Source organism: Empidonax traillii, unplaced genomic scaffold, assembly GCF_003031625.1.
Source record: "Empidonax traillii isolate 1590-97213 ecotype Southwest subspecies unplaced genomic scaffold, ASM303162v1 scaffold539:size425684, whole genome shotgun sequence".
NCBI lineage: Eukaryota > Metazoa > Chordata > Aves > Passeriformes > Tyrannidae > Empidonax > Empidonax traillii.
This window is the reverse complement of record NW_020955732.1, coordinates 166,161-180,765: the sequence shown is the minus strand read 5'-3', so window position 1 is coordinate 180,765 and position 14,605 is coordinate 166,161. Positions and strand designations below refer to the sequence as shown.

Sequence of the window (14,605 nt, the reverse complement as noted above, 5' to 3'; positions counted from 1 at the left end):
TGGTAGGCATTGCACAGAGTTTGAGCAGAACACATCAATGTAATAGATTTGAGTGCTGGAGCTTTTTTATTTGGTTTGGTTTTTAATCTGCATTATTTCCTGTCCCCTATAAGTAATTTCAACTTTATGGAGTGTTCCAAAGCAAGCTGTGGAAAACTTAAATAGTAAAGCGGAAAAGAATGAGCTACTTAATATTTTCATTTCATATTTAAGTGGTGTCGCTCCTTTATTAAATTTTACATGGCATTTGATTTTTAATAGTGCATTAATACAGTATTTGAGTAAAATCTTCACTGAGTTATTGTTCGCTGTTATTCACATTAATATCACATTAATTTATCATATTCAGTTGTTATATTAAATACTATTTGAATTATTGATAGGGTGCTTCAATAAAATGCTGACATTATTTAATAAGCTGTTTCTTTTTAATAGTTTAGTTAGCATTCATTGCAAAGTCATCAATTATAATTAATATACTCTGTCATGTTGTAACATTGAGTTAATTTTCACTGAGATTGAAACATAAGTTGTTAGCCTGAATAGCACTGGAGATTTCTGTGAGAGTCTTGAGATCTGGCTTTCATTGTTTTCTTTAAATTCTCTGTAGCATAAAATTTGGATTTGAGTTCACCTTTGAGAAGTCAAAATAAGTCTGAAAATTGCTATTCATTGTTATCTAGTGTTTAGGCAGAGATTGCTCTCATTTAAGAGCAACTCATGAGCAAGAAATCTTATCAGTAACTGAATCTCTGAATCTTCAGATGTTAATAAGGATGGATTCAGGATCCACTGTACTTCAGAATGCTTTATTTAAATGCTGTTACATTTAAATTGTTAAATGTTTAGGTTATTTTCTATTTTGTACAATGTGTTTAATAAAGTTATTTGCTAAGTTTTTTATAATTTCTATTTCTTTATCTTAAAACATTGCATTTTTATAAATACAATCAAAAGGTGATGCTTTTTAACCCCTCCTTTTACTTTCAGTGTTTGATTGAAAATTGAAGATTTGTCTGAGTTAGTGTTTGAGTCTTACTGTACCTGAATCTTTAAAATACAGTGCCATGTAGTAATTTCAGGTTTGAATTGTCTCTATCTGAAAACTGAAACTTCAATAATCAAATGCTAAAGGATTTCAGCTGGTGCATAGTGGGCACTCTGATTCTATTTTCTCAATGAAAAGGAGTGATTTGTATGAGACTTAATCACCTTTATCTAAGACCTGGTATGAAATGTTAGTCACATTTAGTTAGAAAGAATAATGATTTCCTTAAGTCACCCTTTTGCCTTCTTTCTACATGTTAAGGTTATATAGGCTTAGTGTTGTTTCTTGCTAAGACAAATAATGTCAGCATGTTAAGTCCATAGCTTATTATCAGATGATACTAGAAAGAGTAGTCAAAAATCTCAAAACAATTTAAATCCAAACAATGCTTTCACCTTGGTTTCTGCCAATAATCCCCTGAGGCCAATTAAAATCATAGGATTGGTTTTGAGAACCTGAGCAGTGCCTTATGTTTGTGGCATATGGATAGAGAACAAATTAAGTAAACCACAGAAAAGGCTTTCTGTGCTGCCTAGTCCTTCCTTTCCTACTCCATTTTTCTTTGCATGTGAATGGTGCAAAAAATACAGAGTAAGTTGTTTATTTTCAGCAAGCTGTTTGTTTTCAGCAAGGCACTTCAGTTGGGTTTTTGGTGAGGTATTCTACCCTCACCACAATCATATGATTGTTGCTTAAAGCATTTTGTGGGAGGCTGACATAAACATACTTTAGTAATGTGGTAGTGCCTTTACTTGAAATCTATCTTAGAGAAGCAAACAATGAAGGGAAAAAGAGAAAGAGAGAGAGGGAAAAAAAAAAAGGGAAAAAAGGGAAAGCCAGTCCTCAGGCACCAGCTGGTAAGACAAAGGAAAGAATCCTCAGAGAAATAATTCTCTCAAGTAAATGTAGTGGTGACGATGATGATAATAGTAATGACAAAAAAGCCAACATCTTCCTGCCTTCTCCCTGGTGTCGTTACATTTTTCATGCAGATCTTCTCAAGCTCCTCAGTGACAGCTTATTATACTGTTAACACTGAATGGAACATATGTATGTGGGTGCTGCAGACTAAATAGTAATTAAGATTTGTGCCTGTATTTTATTGTGTAAAATTTATTGTGTGTTCAAATAACTATTAACTGCTTGTTGTTGGTGTTCTATTCCAATATGAAGTCACATGCTAAAAACTACCAGGTCTGGAGTGATGTGATCTTAGTGTAGAGTTACAGGCTAAAAGCCACAAGGCAAAAGAATGGGAAGTGGGAAGAGAACAGTATGATTTTAAAAAATCTATCGCAGTGTGTGACATGTTACAGGCTCACACGTGAAGGGCAAGCTGCAGAACTGCAGATGCAGGACTACTAACATTACAAAGATTCAGGCACTGTGCAACAGAGGTTCTGTGGATACTCCATGTACACCTCGGCTTGATGCAACATTCCATTTAACAGGAAGCTTCAGCTCCTAACATTATGTTAGAGTTGGTCCATGAAGCTGTGCTTGAGTCCAGTCATGTGTTGTGTCTGCCATGCAGAAGTCACATGCTCAGCTTTGGAGAGCCCTTAATGACTGTGGAGAAACCCTAAGTTTTTCCTTTTTGAAGACAAAGCACATGATGCTTGATTCAGTTTTATCTGTGATCCCTTTTGCTCCTGTATTAATACTGCATGACCATCCTACTGGGTAACAGTACTGTCCAACAGAAACATAAAAAAATATTGACTGTCTGAGCTCTGCTTCTTCTCATATTTTATGAACTGCTGCACAATTTTGTAAATACAAGAGGTATTCTGCACTCAGCAGAGTGCTTTGTGACAGAGAAGCCTTTAAACTGACAATGTACTACTTTTATTTGATCTCTGCTTTGGAGATCTGCTTAAAATTCTATCAAACCTTTCAGCAAGATATATGAAAGAAAAATAGTAAAGCAAACTTTTCCATTAAACAAAGTTATTGTTACATTTTACATGAACTGTATTTCAAAGCAATTCAAGAATCCGTGAGTTTTGTTTGTATTACAGTTTGTGTTCATATTCAGGAAGCGTTCAGTGATCTTCAAAAGATCTACCCTCTGCAGTTTCCTTTTATCGAATTTCAAGTGAGACAATGAAAGAAGAAAAAAAAGTTACTTATATAATTGGAATCTAAGTGACTTTATTAAGGAAAAGAACAAACAATGGGGTCAAGTACCCGTTCCAGACAGATTGCTCTCACTGAAAGGGAGTAAAAGAAGAGCTTGATAAAGTAGCATTTTTCAGTCTGCTACAGTCCTTGAAAAGGTTATAACAGAGAACTGAGAAACTGTAGTAAAAATAAAGCATGTAGTTCCTTCTCTAAAACCTTTTATTTGTGGAGATAGATGGTATAGAATCAAAAAGAGTATACTTTTTGAATTCTAAGGTGGGTATTTTTGATTTATAATAAATAAATACAATTAAAAAATATACAAGATTTAAAAGTTGTAATAGGGAACTTGATTAATTTTCTTTTGTTTGTTTTCCACCTTTTGAAACATAGAAGCAGTAATATATAGATTTTTTCTTTAAAAAGACAATGAGTTTAAGCATCCTTGTCTTTTGGATGCTATAGTTCAGCAGACTTCCATAGCTTGTCAGATTTGGGAAGTGAAGAATCTAAATTAGAACCATGTAAGCTGCTGACATTTAGAGAACAAATTTTGTTTATGATGTTCTATTTTAAGTTATTTAACAAGCAATTTAGATGTGTTTTAATACACCAACAGCCTCTTAATTTTATAGATCTTGTCAGAACACAGTAGGTGCTATTTCATGTTACTACTGCAACAATGTGCCTTCCTTCCTTCCTTCCTTCCTTCCTTCCTTCCTTCCTTCCTTCCTTCCTTCCTTCCTTCCTTCCTTCCTTCCTCCCTCCCTCCCTCCCTCCCTCCCTTCTTACCTTCCTTCCTCTTTCTTTCTCCCTCAGACTCAAAAGAATAGTCCACAAGTTGCAACAATCCCCTTATGTCCTTCCTAAAGGAAAGTCTCTCCTATACATGCAAACGGAAGCTTTGAGTCATTTCTTATGTCCTCTAATGAACTATACTTTTTTCTTTTCTTTTATGGTTTTCTAATTCACAGGGGTTTTTTTATTTAGTTTGCTGCTTTTTGCTCCAAGCAGACTTTTTGTATGTATTCTCTTTTGAAAAATATCTTGGATTACACATATTTTTGTTTTTTTTCATCACATACCTGATTAAATTGAAATATATGAATTGAGAACTGGATCTTTATTGTTTAATCTACAGATTCAATTGAGGTGCCACTGACTATATTGATAGTAAAAAAGCTAGAACTTTGAATCAATTTATTTTATATCTTGAAAAATTAAATAGATTAATACAGAAAAAAAAAGGTAGTCATGCAACATAAAGAAGGGATCTCTATTGCATCAAAATACATATTTCAGTGCTATCTCTTTCTACATCAATTTATTATATCATATACAGATTTTACATTCTTACATTGTACTCATATTATACTAGACCAAGCATATCACATAACCACACTAGGAAATATATTCCTTTTTTTATAGGCTACAGTTGGAGGGGCTATTCCTGAAAATATTATTTATATAGAGCATGTTCAGTGGGTATGTTATGGAATACTTGTTCACCTAAATTCACACTGATTTTTCCCACACAAGTTTGTGGACCAAAGTATGAAGACAGAATGATGGAAGAAGTAATCACTTTAAGATCAGTAAAGATTAATTCTCCTGGAAAACTCTGGGCTTCTCAATGTTTGCATAATTTAAGAATTTTAGATACTAATACTGATATAGTTGATTTTTATCAAAGAAGAGTACATATGGTTAATATTCAGTGAATTATATTTAATAAACGAAATGAGAAACAGTTACAAAATGTTTTTCTCATGTGAGGGAATGAGAAATCGTTTCTCTTTCATCTCTCTGAGCTGCAGATGCTCCTGATGGGGGCAGGGGGTGGGGTTTGACAGGCGTTCTGTCAAGATGAAGGCAGGTCTCTGGAACTCATAAGGTATCTGGAAGGCACTGAAGTAAGGAAGTGTCCTCTGCAGTCAAAAACTAAAGAGCTCTTTCAAGATCATAAGATAATATTTGTCTGCTTAACTTGAGACACTAAAATCTATTCATAGAATACATACTAGATACAGAATATTGCATGACATATTTCAAGACTGATTGGCAGTTTTTGCTTCTTAGTTGCTATAGGTGGATGAGCCATATCACTTCTTAACACAAAACTTCCATGGCTTCATTTCCTTTGCTTATGTAAAAGCAATTTAAATTGTATCTTATCCTTGCTAGCAGAATCATCATGCCATTGTTGTTAAAGGCTATTGTTTATTTTGCATAGAGAGGATTAATGGGTGGTGATGAAAATGGATATGAACATGGATATATTTTTCTTGTCTAGTACTTTGGTGCTCACATGGTTACAGTGAGTGTCAATTCATGAGTTACTCCAGAATTTGATTCCCCAATTCTTTAATGTATGTATTTCCTCGAAGAAGTGTTCCTTCTCCCCTGTTTGATGCCCTGCCCATTATGCTAAAGAGGGTAGTCAACACTTACTTTGTGACTGATATTCTAATCTCTTTATGTGAGAGACAGATCATAGGAAAGGCATGTTCAAATCCCCAGAGTCAAAGTGAATTGAATTTAGGTGTCACACATTTTGGCTGCACATTTTAGCTACTACTTAAAAAAGCAGCAGCAGTATCAACTACTGTAAATATTTTTAAAGAAAAAGCATGACTTTTCCTATACCACTGGGTAAAATATTAGGGCCTTGAAGAGGAGAGATGCCTTTGACTGCATAAACTTTTCCTGCTGTCAAGACCAGGCTCAGTATTGTGGTTGATGGCTGCTCTTTTGAATTTCTAGTCCCTCATTACGTGATGTGTGGTCTGGATTGCAGTGCGCAAAAATGGTTAGAAAAAATACGCAATTAAAGTCCTTGCATAAGATCCTTAAACCTGATCTGTGATATGTTTTGCATAAACTGAGGAAGGGAAGTTGACAAAGAAGACTTGATTTCCTTTGAAAACCTCTTTTTGGGGTCTATGTCAGTGATTTACTGACTGACAGAAGATGAGCAAGGAAACTTGACTGGTCAGAGGACATGAGCAACTGTTTTGTCATGATAATGAAGGGAATGATGGGGCCTGATGAAACTGCATAGCTGTCAGATATTTGCAATCTATTTGAAAAGGAATAATGTGTGCTGAAAACAGACTATGGTTTATTAGCGTAGATTAGAGGTATATGAGTGCCAACTTGAGTTCAGAGAATTTTGCAATGCAATTGAAGTTCCTCAAGCAAATATTTTAATGTCATATGAAGCCTAAAAGTCAATTTAACATTTTTTGAAAGAATACAGATTTGTTTCTAAACCTATAGCTTCTTTGATAGAGCATATCTGTTGATTTACAATTAGACGTTAATTTATCATTATTATTTTAACTGTTATAACAAGTTTTTAACAAACTCTGAATGAGGCTTAAATGGTATTTATGTCAAAATAACCCAGTATATTTTATCCCTAGACTGAACAGATGCAAATATCAATCTTGTGCACCTTAAAAAAAGTTGTAGATTAATAGTTGGTATGTTAATATTACTGTGGGATTTGTAAGGTCTTTTTAGGCCATTTTTAAGCATTTTGAATACTTGTTTGAACAACACCAATATTATTTGCTCTCTGGATGTTTTCATCTATGTGATGAAATTTATGTTGCATATTTGGAATATTTTTCTAGTCTTTATTCTGAATTCAAATTGAGTCCATGGGCTGGAACACACCACTCCTCTTACACTTTTTTATTGTCTTTACTGGGGAGCTCCAACAAAAAAATGTCTAATGAAAGTGTTAATAGGTGCTTACTACAGACAGCTGTGAAAAAGACTCACCCTCTCTTTACCCAGAAAAGAAAGGATCTATCTGCTTAGCCCTGACTAATATCAATAAATGTTTATTTGATTTTTAGTTTTTTGGTTTTATTCCAGGTAGAGAATAAAACATAGTTGAATGATCTTGATTTATTACCAGATTCTTTTTTTTTTTTCCCCAACAGCTTACTGTCTGCTTTTTCTAATACTTATTTGTAAAGCTGAATACAGAAGTAAAATCAATGTTATGGTTATTTGAAATGTTACCGCAATAACTATACCTCAATAAGATGTTCAGTGTTTATGGTATCTAGGCTAACCTGCGTTATTGGTTAGTCTAATGGGAAGACCAAGGGATAAATTGGAGGTAAAAGCAGATAAGTGCATAAAGTAAAGAGACTCAGTGAAATGCAGGAGATAGCAACTTTGATAGGGTTTCTAGGAGTTGTTCCTACAGAGATGTGTTAGAAATATACTTTTCCTAGATAGCCTGTCAGAGTTTTCATAGAGTTTAAATATTACTGCTAATAACCTGTATTTTTTTGAAATGGATAATTCACTTTTTTTTTTTTTTTTTTCTATTTTACATGTGTCTGTTTTCTTTAGCTGAATGTGGAGCAACTGTCTCTGGAAATGAAGGAACATTGTTGTCTCCAAATTTTCCATCTAATTATGACAATAACCATGAATGTATCTATAAAATTGAAACAGAGGCTGGAAAAGGGATCCATCTTAGAGCCAGGAGCTTTCAGCTGCATGAAGGAGATATTGTTAAGGTAATAAGAAAATAATTCCACTTTCTGTCATGTTAAACATTCACAATGCATGAACAAATCTGGTTTTAGTGCCAATTATCTTTATTTTCATTCCACTTTCTGACCCAAAATTAACGAATTCTAAGTGGACAGCATCACTTCCTTTATACTAGAGTCAATGATTTATACTAGATTCAAAGAAACTATAGGTTTAAGAGTTCAATTACATTTCTAGAAGTATTAGACTGTTTACAATGGTTTAAAATGTAAAAAGAAAGCATAAAATGTGAACTTGGAATTTGAATACATAGTATTATTTTATGTAGCACAGGGCATTTTTTTTTTGTCTTGAGCAGAACCACTGGGTTTTTGTTCAAATAATTAATTTACTCATTTAAATAGAGAGAAGTATTGACCATAAATGAAGTTAGTCTTTCAAATTTATGTCCCCAAATTTTTCAGGTAATTAACACTTAAAATCGCAAAATATTTAGAATTCAGTTAGCAACTTCCTTTCTGGAGATCTCCCAGCACCCCATTTAACATGTTAGAAATTGCTGTCTACATTTTAACATTGATTTTTTTTTTTTAATTTGCACTGAATGCTTCCCAAAAGGATTTTAAAGATATCATTGCTATGGATCAAATTTTGGTGGCTATATTTTTATCCATTTTGTCATCTTAAAATATTCGTTATGTAATTAAGTGTGAAAATTCAATTCAAAGTTATGCATTTCCTGCAAAGAACAAGGCATTTAGAGATAGGATGAGGCAAGGAGGGGAAAAGAAAAATAGTTTTAATATAGATGCTTGTATTTTTGTTGTTATATTTGTGCTTTTCAACAAGTACAGTTTACATTTGACCATGAAATATGCAAAGTTTTGAGAATCCCCCAATAACATCAGAAAGTTACAATAAAAAGAATGGCATTTTCTCCATCTTTTCCCACTAAATTATTGATGATAAACTCCTACATGCTTGTGTGGCCACCTTGTATAAAACACTGCAAGACCTTGGTCTATGGTTTTGCTTTTAGATTAAAGGGAATTGAGTAGGTGAGCAAAATATGTGGTCTATATTGTCCTTTGTTCCCATTATCCATGGTCTGACAGTGCAGATCCCCAAAAGTATTTTTTCTCTGAACAGATGTATAACCCAAGAAAGCACTTAATTGCCCACTGAGTTGCTTGAATGTGATACATGTCTCCCAGAAGCTTTGCACATATATGGTTTATAAATAATTTAATAAACTACCTAAAAATCAACAACAAAAAACCTTTAGAAAACCCTAAAGAAACATTCAAGAAACTCAATTATCCTTCAGAACATTTCATGAGTAATGTTGAGCATACTTAAAGATATTCCTCGGAGATATAAGAAAGATTTGCCTGAAAGAAAGCTGTTCTGGAGCAATCTGTTAGATACTTCTTTCATAGATCTGTTAGCATAATACTCCTGAGGATCCAAAGGAAGTAAAGGCAAAATTTTGCTGATGTTTGAACTGCGAGGCCAGTTCTCCGGTTCTGAGACAATTGGCACAGCACAACTGCCATTTATACAATTAGGCTCTTTTCCACTATAGTCTCTCTATAACCTGCACTTATGAAAATAAAGTCTATTTCCTCTCCATTCCCATACCAGGATGTCCTTTTACATATTTCCATTGGAATCAGCCCTTTGGCAGGGCTGTAGATGTCGAAGTTGCGTTCTTTCCCATCTGCACCCAAAATATGAGCAAAATATGTTATAAACACCAGACTTCTATTTTGTGCCTGCATCGCAGAAAGCCCCAGGACTGCCTTTCAGGCAGCTTGCAAGGGATGCACTAAGGCTTAAAAATATTTACAAACCTTGTGCTGAAATACAGGGCATTTTCCCAGCTGAATATCTCACTCTGTTTTAGCAGAAAGATATATGCGTATGTAATGTAGCATTAGATGCAGGTGCCCAGTGTGGGCTGTGGGGGCTGTAGGGGGGGCTTTGTGAGAGGAAGCGGGAGCTGCCCCGTGCAGGACACAGTCAGTTCCAGCTGTCTCTGACACACCCACTGCAAGGCACGGCTGAACCCACAGCCGAGGGGAGGGCTGGGGAAACACATGTAGAAAGGGCAAAAAATGTTGCTCAGTAGTGTGAGATAAAGAGGACTGAGTCAAAACTGAAATAATAATAATAATGTAATAATACCGAGGTCAACCCACCAGGAAGGTCAGAGAAAGCACTATTTGTTTGAGGTGAGATCACCAAGAACTCCATGAGGATTTAATGAAGGGATTTTGAAATTTACATGGGAATAACCAAACCAATGACAGCAAGCTATACAGGATTTATTTCCCAAGCCATCAAAGCAATATTTTAAAAGCATTTCCCTTTGGGATGATTTTATGCCATAAAGATCTCTGCAATTAAGGAAATTTGCTACACTTAGTTGTAAGATGTCAGAATGAGAAACTGAACCTTAGGAAACTCTAACCAGCATTTCCTTCACTTTCAGGTGAGTGTTTTACATTTCCACAGCAGGTGTAGATACATTAACACTGTTACTGGAGCATTTTGCCTCATAAATAACTGTAGCACTGTTCTCCTCTTTTGTCTGAATGTTTTAATCCCAGCAAGTAAAGCAAACATGCTTCTTATTCCTCACAAACATTTAGGTGAAATGGGGCATCTCTGAATCTGGCTAAATTTATCCTAGCGCTCCAAACAATGCTGTGATCATTCCCCGCTGTCCCCAGGACCAGCTTCTGCAGTTTGACTACATCTGTAATGTTAAGCTCTCTAATCTTACACAACAAGATGACTCACTCAAACTGTCTCTCAGAAACAGTCCCTGGCCTATGCAGCTCCTCCACTAATGCCTTTTCAGGGAAGATTTGTGAGGGTGTTAGTAAGTCTGCATTAAATGTGTTCCAGATGTACTGACAATAAATACTGTGCAGACAATCAAGTTGTTGTGACTGGACTCCTACCGTGTCACTATTTACTTGCTTTGAAAATATAAACTACCTATAGCTGTATATATTCAGCTTGGTAGTCAAGTGGGAATATTGAGGCTGGATATTGAGGCTGAGGTGCACATGGAATAGCATATAATTTGCAAGACTATTTCTGGCATCAATAAGACTAGTGCAGGAGGAAGGGTCAAAACTATCACTTTCAAGAGGAATGCATGCAGGTTAATGACTGTAATTTGTGGGCAAAGCTTTCTATTGCTCTGACAAAATTTGAACTTGAATTAGCGGGATAGAAATTTGAATTCCTGTAAAGTAATAGAAACAGTCTCACCATTTTGAAGGGCATATGGCCTAACTGAATACTCGGATTATCACTTTATTTTGAAGCTTATCTTCCTCGCTCACTAACACTTCATCTTCCTGAACTCCCTGTTTTAACTGCCACCTGAAGTTTCATAATTCTTTGAAGTGGCTGCTTATGCACAAATCTTTATAACGCAATCACAATGAATTTGTTAGAGGTAAGAGGAAAACCAGAATGTGATATTCCGACTTTCATCTGTTTGGCCAAATAGATCTTCCTTTTTTCTTCATGATAGAGCATGTAATTGCAGCATGTGAATTATATTTCAAATGTATTCTCTCAAATGACTTAAACATACACTCTAAATATGAATAAATAGTGATCATGTCTAGACTAGTGTATTAAATATATTCTCTGCCTCTGGAGTCAGTTACATATGACATAACACAATGGTTCCACAGAAGCTATCTGTTGGGAATGATCCCTGGCCCACAATAATTAGCATGGCAAAGAATTGTTAGGCAAAAAGCTTTTTTTTTCCCTAGGGATGATTCAAACAACTCTTCAGTAAAAGAAAGGGAGATTCAGTGTTTGTATTTGTTCATGAACACTGTTTCAATTATTAGAGTAGTTATGTTCCTACTTATGTCTGTAACATTAACTACAGCTGGACAAGTGTCACAGGTACAAATTGTCACTGTTTTTTTTTTTCTTCTTTTAACAGCTGCTGTCACATGATGTCTCTTATCTAATTTTAATTTCATAAAACACTGATTTATTTGTGTATGTATTAATCTTGAGAGATACTATTATTTAATTTGTTAATCCTCAGGTAGGAAGAGTATCTGTAATAGTCAGAGAGGCAGAATACTGTTGTAACAAGATGTCTAGGGGACAATTGTAATATTTACACTTTTTTTGTTTTATAGAAAAAAATCACTTTTTAAACATAGGTAGCATTTTTAATTAATGGTAATTAACAGAAATTTCCATTCAAAGTATTATCCCATCAATCAAATATAGTATATCTGTGGAAATAAGTGTTATGGGGAACAAATGCTCATTTACTTTGTACAATAGGTTTCCAGCTCTGATAAGTAAAGTGTAATCAGTCCTTGAAAGTGATCTGTAGTTCGGTCCCACAACGATGGTTAGAAGCTTGAAAGCAATATTTCAGATACTCTAAGTAGAGCTTAAAGTCATATTTCTGCCAAGAGGCAGACATTAAATATGTGTTACTGCATTTATGAATATTACAATTGATTGTATCTTTTGATACATCTCCTCTATGTGATATAAGACGATCTTTGCCTTAACAAGGATCTATTGTTTTATCAATGGGTAGCATAATATATAATTTTTCAAAAGCTTATTTTGGAGAAGGTAATTATTTATATCTATGTATGTTTATTAAAATAAATGTATGCTCCTTTCTTAAAAAAATCTTTTACATATTGTTTTTATTATTTTATTTTGTTAATGTGGACACTTGAGAGAAACATGGTACTTTCAAGACATTTTTGTATATTGATGGCATGCTGATATTTTCTTCACAGAGAAAATAGAACTACTTTTAATTGTTGGTCCTCACCTACAAATGTTGCAATGGTGTGTCCTCTTAAAAGATGCCTTTCTAAATTTTATTAGTACATCTAACTGGACATTCATATAGGAAGAAGTGTCTGTGACTCAAATGTCGAATTTATATTGCTAAATGGGTCATTTTCTGCCTCTGGCTGGAATCAGTATAAATCCTCACTGCACCACAAGGTCTGCTAGTGAAGAGATGGAGATCCAGAGCTTGAAATATTTCCTGTAATTGTAGCTTTTGCACTAGTTGCCTATAGTCACTCTAGGATATATGAGATAAGGGCAAATTATCTTTCACTTCATATCAGAAATCAGCTGTTCAAATTCATTACTTGCTTTTGTATAAGTATTGACATGATATTTCATGTATGGTATATATGTACACACTTCATATTGCTTATTTTTTCCATGAGAACGTACAGCTGGTTTTTTTAATAGAAAGAAGAAATTAGCTTTTTTAGTTCATCTTGAGAAAACAAAACAAAACAAAAGCAGAAGAGGTTATTTTCTACTTTATGGCTTTCATGGTTTTGCAATAAGCAACAAAAAACTTCAACCCCTAAGCCAAGAGTTGGTACTTGTCCTGTGTTGGTGACTATTTAAAAGGGCATTCTTATTCAGTCTAGGATTTCAAAAAGCAGAGGTTGGTATTGTTGATTTTTTTTCCTCCATTGAAAGTTTTCAATACAGTAACATAGTAAATAAGGACATCTCCACAGTTAGTTTGGAAATAGACTTTTTGAAGACCTATCTTTCTTTTGTTAAAAGCTATAGAAACCCAAAAATTGCTACAAGCTTAGAATCTGAAATAAAAAGTGACAGATTGACTGTAATACCTCAGCTCTGTTGTTGATATATCCAGACAGGAGGGAACAAAGTAGGCTGTAAGGGTTCACCTTCAGTGAACCCTTACAAGTTCACCTTCAGTAACCCTTATAAGTAATTTCAGAACTTATACTGCTGTTGGCCTTTGTGAATAATCACAAAAAACAATCTGAGTTTATGAAACCTCAGAAGATAGAGTTCTGTGTAAATATTAATTTCTTTCAAGATGAGCTCACAAAACTGGAAAGGAAAAAGACTAAAAAGCACCTTAAAAGAGACAGAACATTTTAGATTTCATTGAACTGTATAACCAAGGGGTAAGTACCTCACAAAATAGAAATATGAAGTTTTGGGGAAAACTATTGGCAATATATAGCCAATTTTGGAAGTGTTGTATAATGGTAAACTAAATTTTTTCAAATACTTAGATTTGATGTCCAGTTTAACACTGTTGTTTCTTAAAGGTGTATGATGGAAAAGACAGTTCTTCACGGTCTCTGGGAGCCTTCACCAAAAATGACATGATGGGAGTTATCCTTAATAGCACCTCTAACCATATGTGGATTGAGTTTAATACCAATGGATCTGATACTGACCAAGGATTTCAGCTGACCTACACAAGTAAGTGGTTCATAAATATGATCTCATCGACTGCTTTGTGAGGAAATGTTTATTTTTCAGCTGTAGTGATTCATCATGGCATGGTGAAGACAATTTCCTAGAAGGTACTGTGTTGAATCCTGCAGAGCAAAGCACCACAACATACTGTGGCACAGAAATGTAATCATAGCTCTTTCTAGTAGATCTGCTGGTTTCCCTCTGGACTGAAACTAGCTGTGGAATAAGTAGAAATCATTCACTTCCCCTTCTGTCTTTCTTCTGTGCCTGATAAATCTTAAATTTTATCATTGTACCTTTAGAGGTTTTTTCTTACAGAACCATGAAAGAACCACTAGGGAAATCTACTCTGATTTGCCTAGAGAAACCGTAGAATTTTGCCTTTGATAGAAAAGAACCGAAAACCTGTTTTAAAAATAATCTTATTTTATGGGTTCTGATTTCAAGGGTCTTGAATCAGTTGCTTTCAAATCCTACTTGGGTTCCATCTACTGTTGAGAAAAGTCATATTATTTAAAGATGGAATCTTGCCTCATTTCTACATTCAGTAGCCTGATTTTGTGATACTTTACTTCGCAATTCTAATAATATTTTCTCTCCAGTCTCATATTTTTCTGTGCA

The 14,605-nt window shown here is 34.5% G+C and overlaps 1 protein-coding gene across 1 annotated transcript in view; it reads left to right on the top strand.

The window, feature by feature from the left end:
* Nucleotides 1–14,605, top strand: part of LOC114064379 (CUB and sushi domain-containing protein 1) — a gene marked incomplete at both ends in the record, with an annotated part of 349,288 nt that overhangs the window by 177,405 nt on the left and 157,278 nt on the right. The window contains 2 exons of the mRNA XM_027897375.1: nt 7,547–7,716; nt 13,831–13,987. Of these exons, the coding sequence (XP_027753176.1) occupies nt 7,547–7,716; nt 13,831–13,987 (327 nt within the window). The remainder of the gene's footprint in view (nt 1–7,546; nt 7,717–13,830; nt 13,988–14,605) is intronic.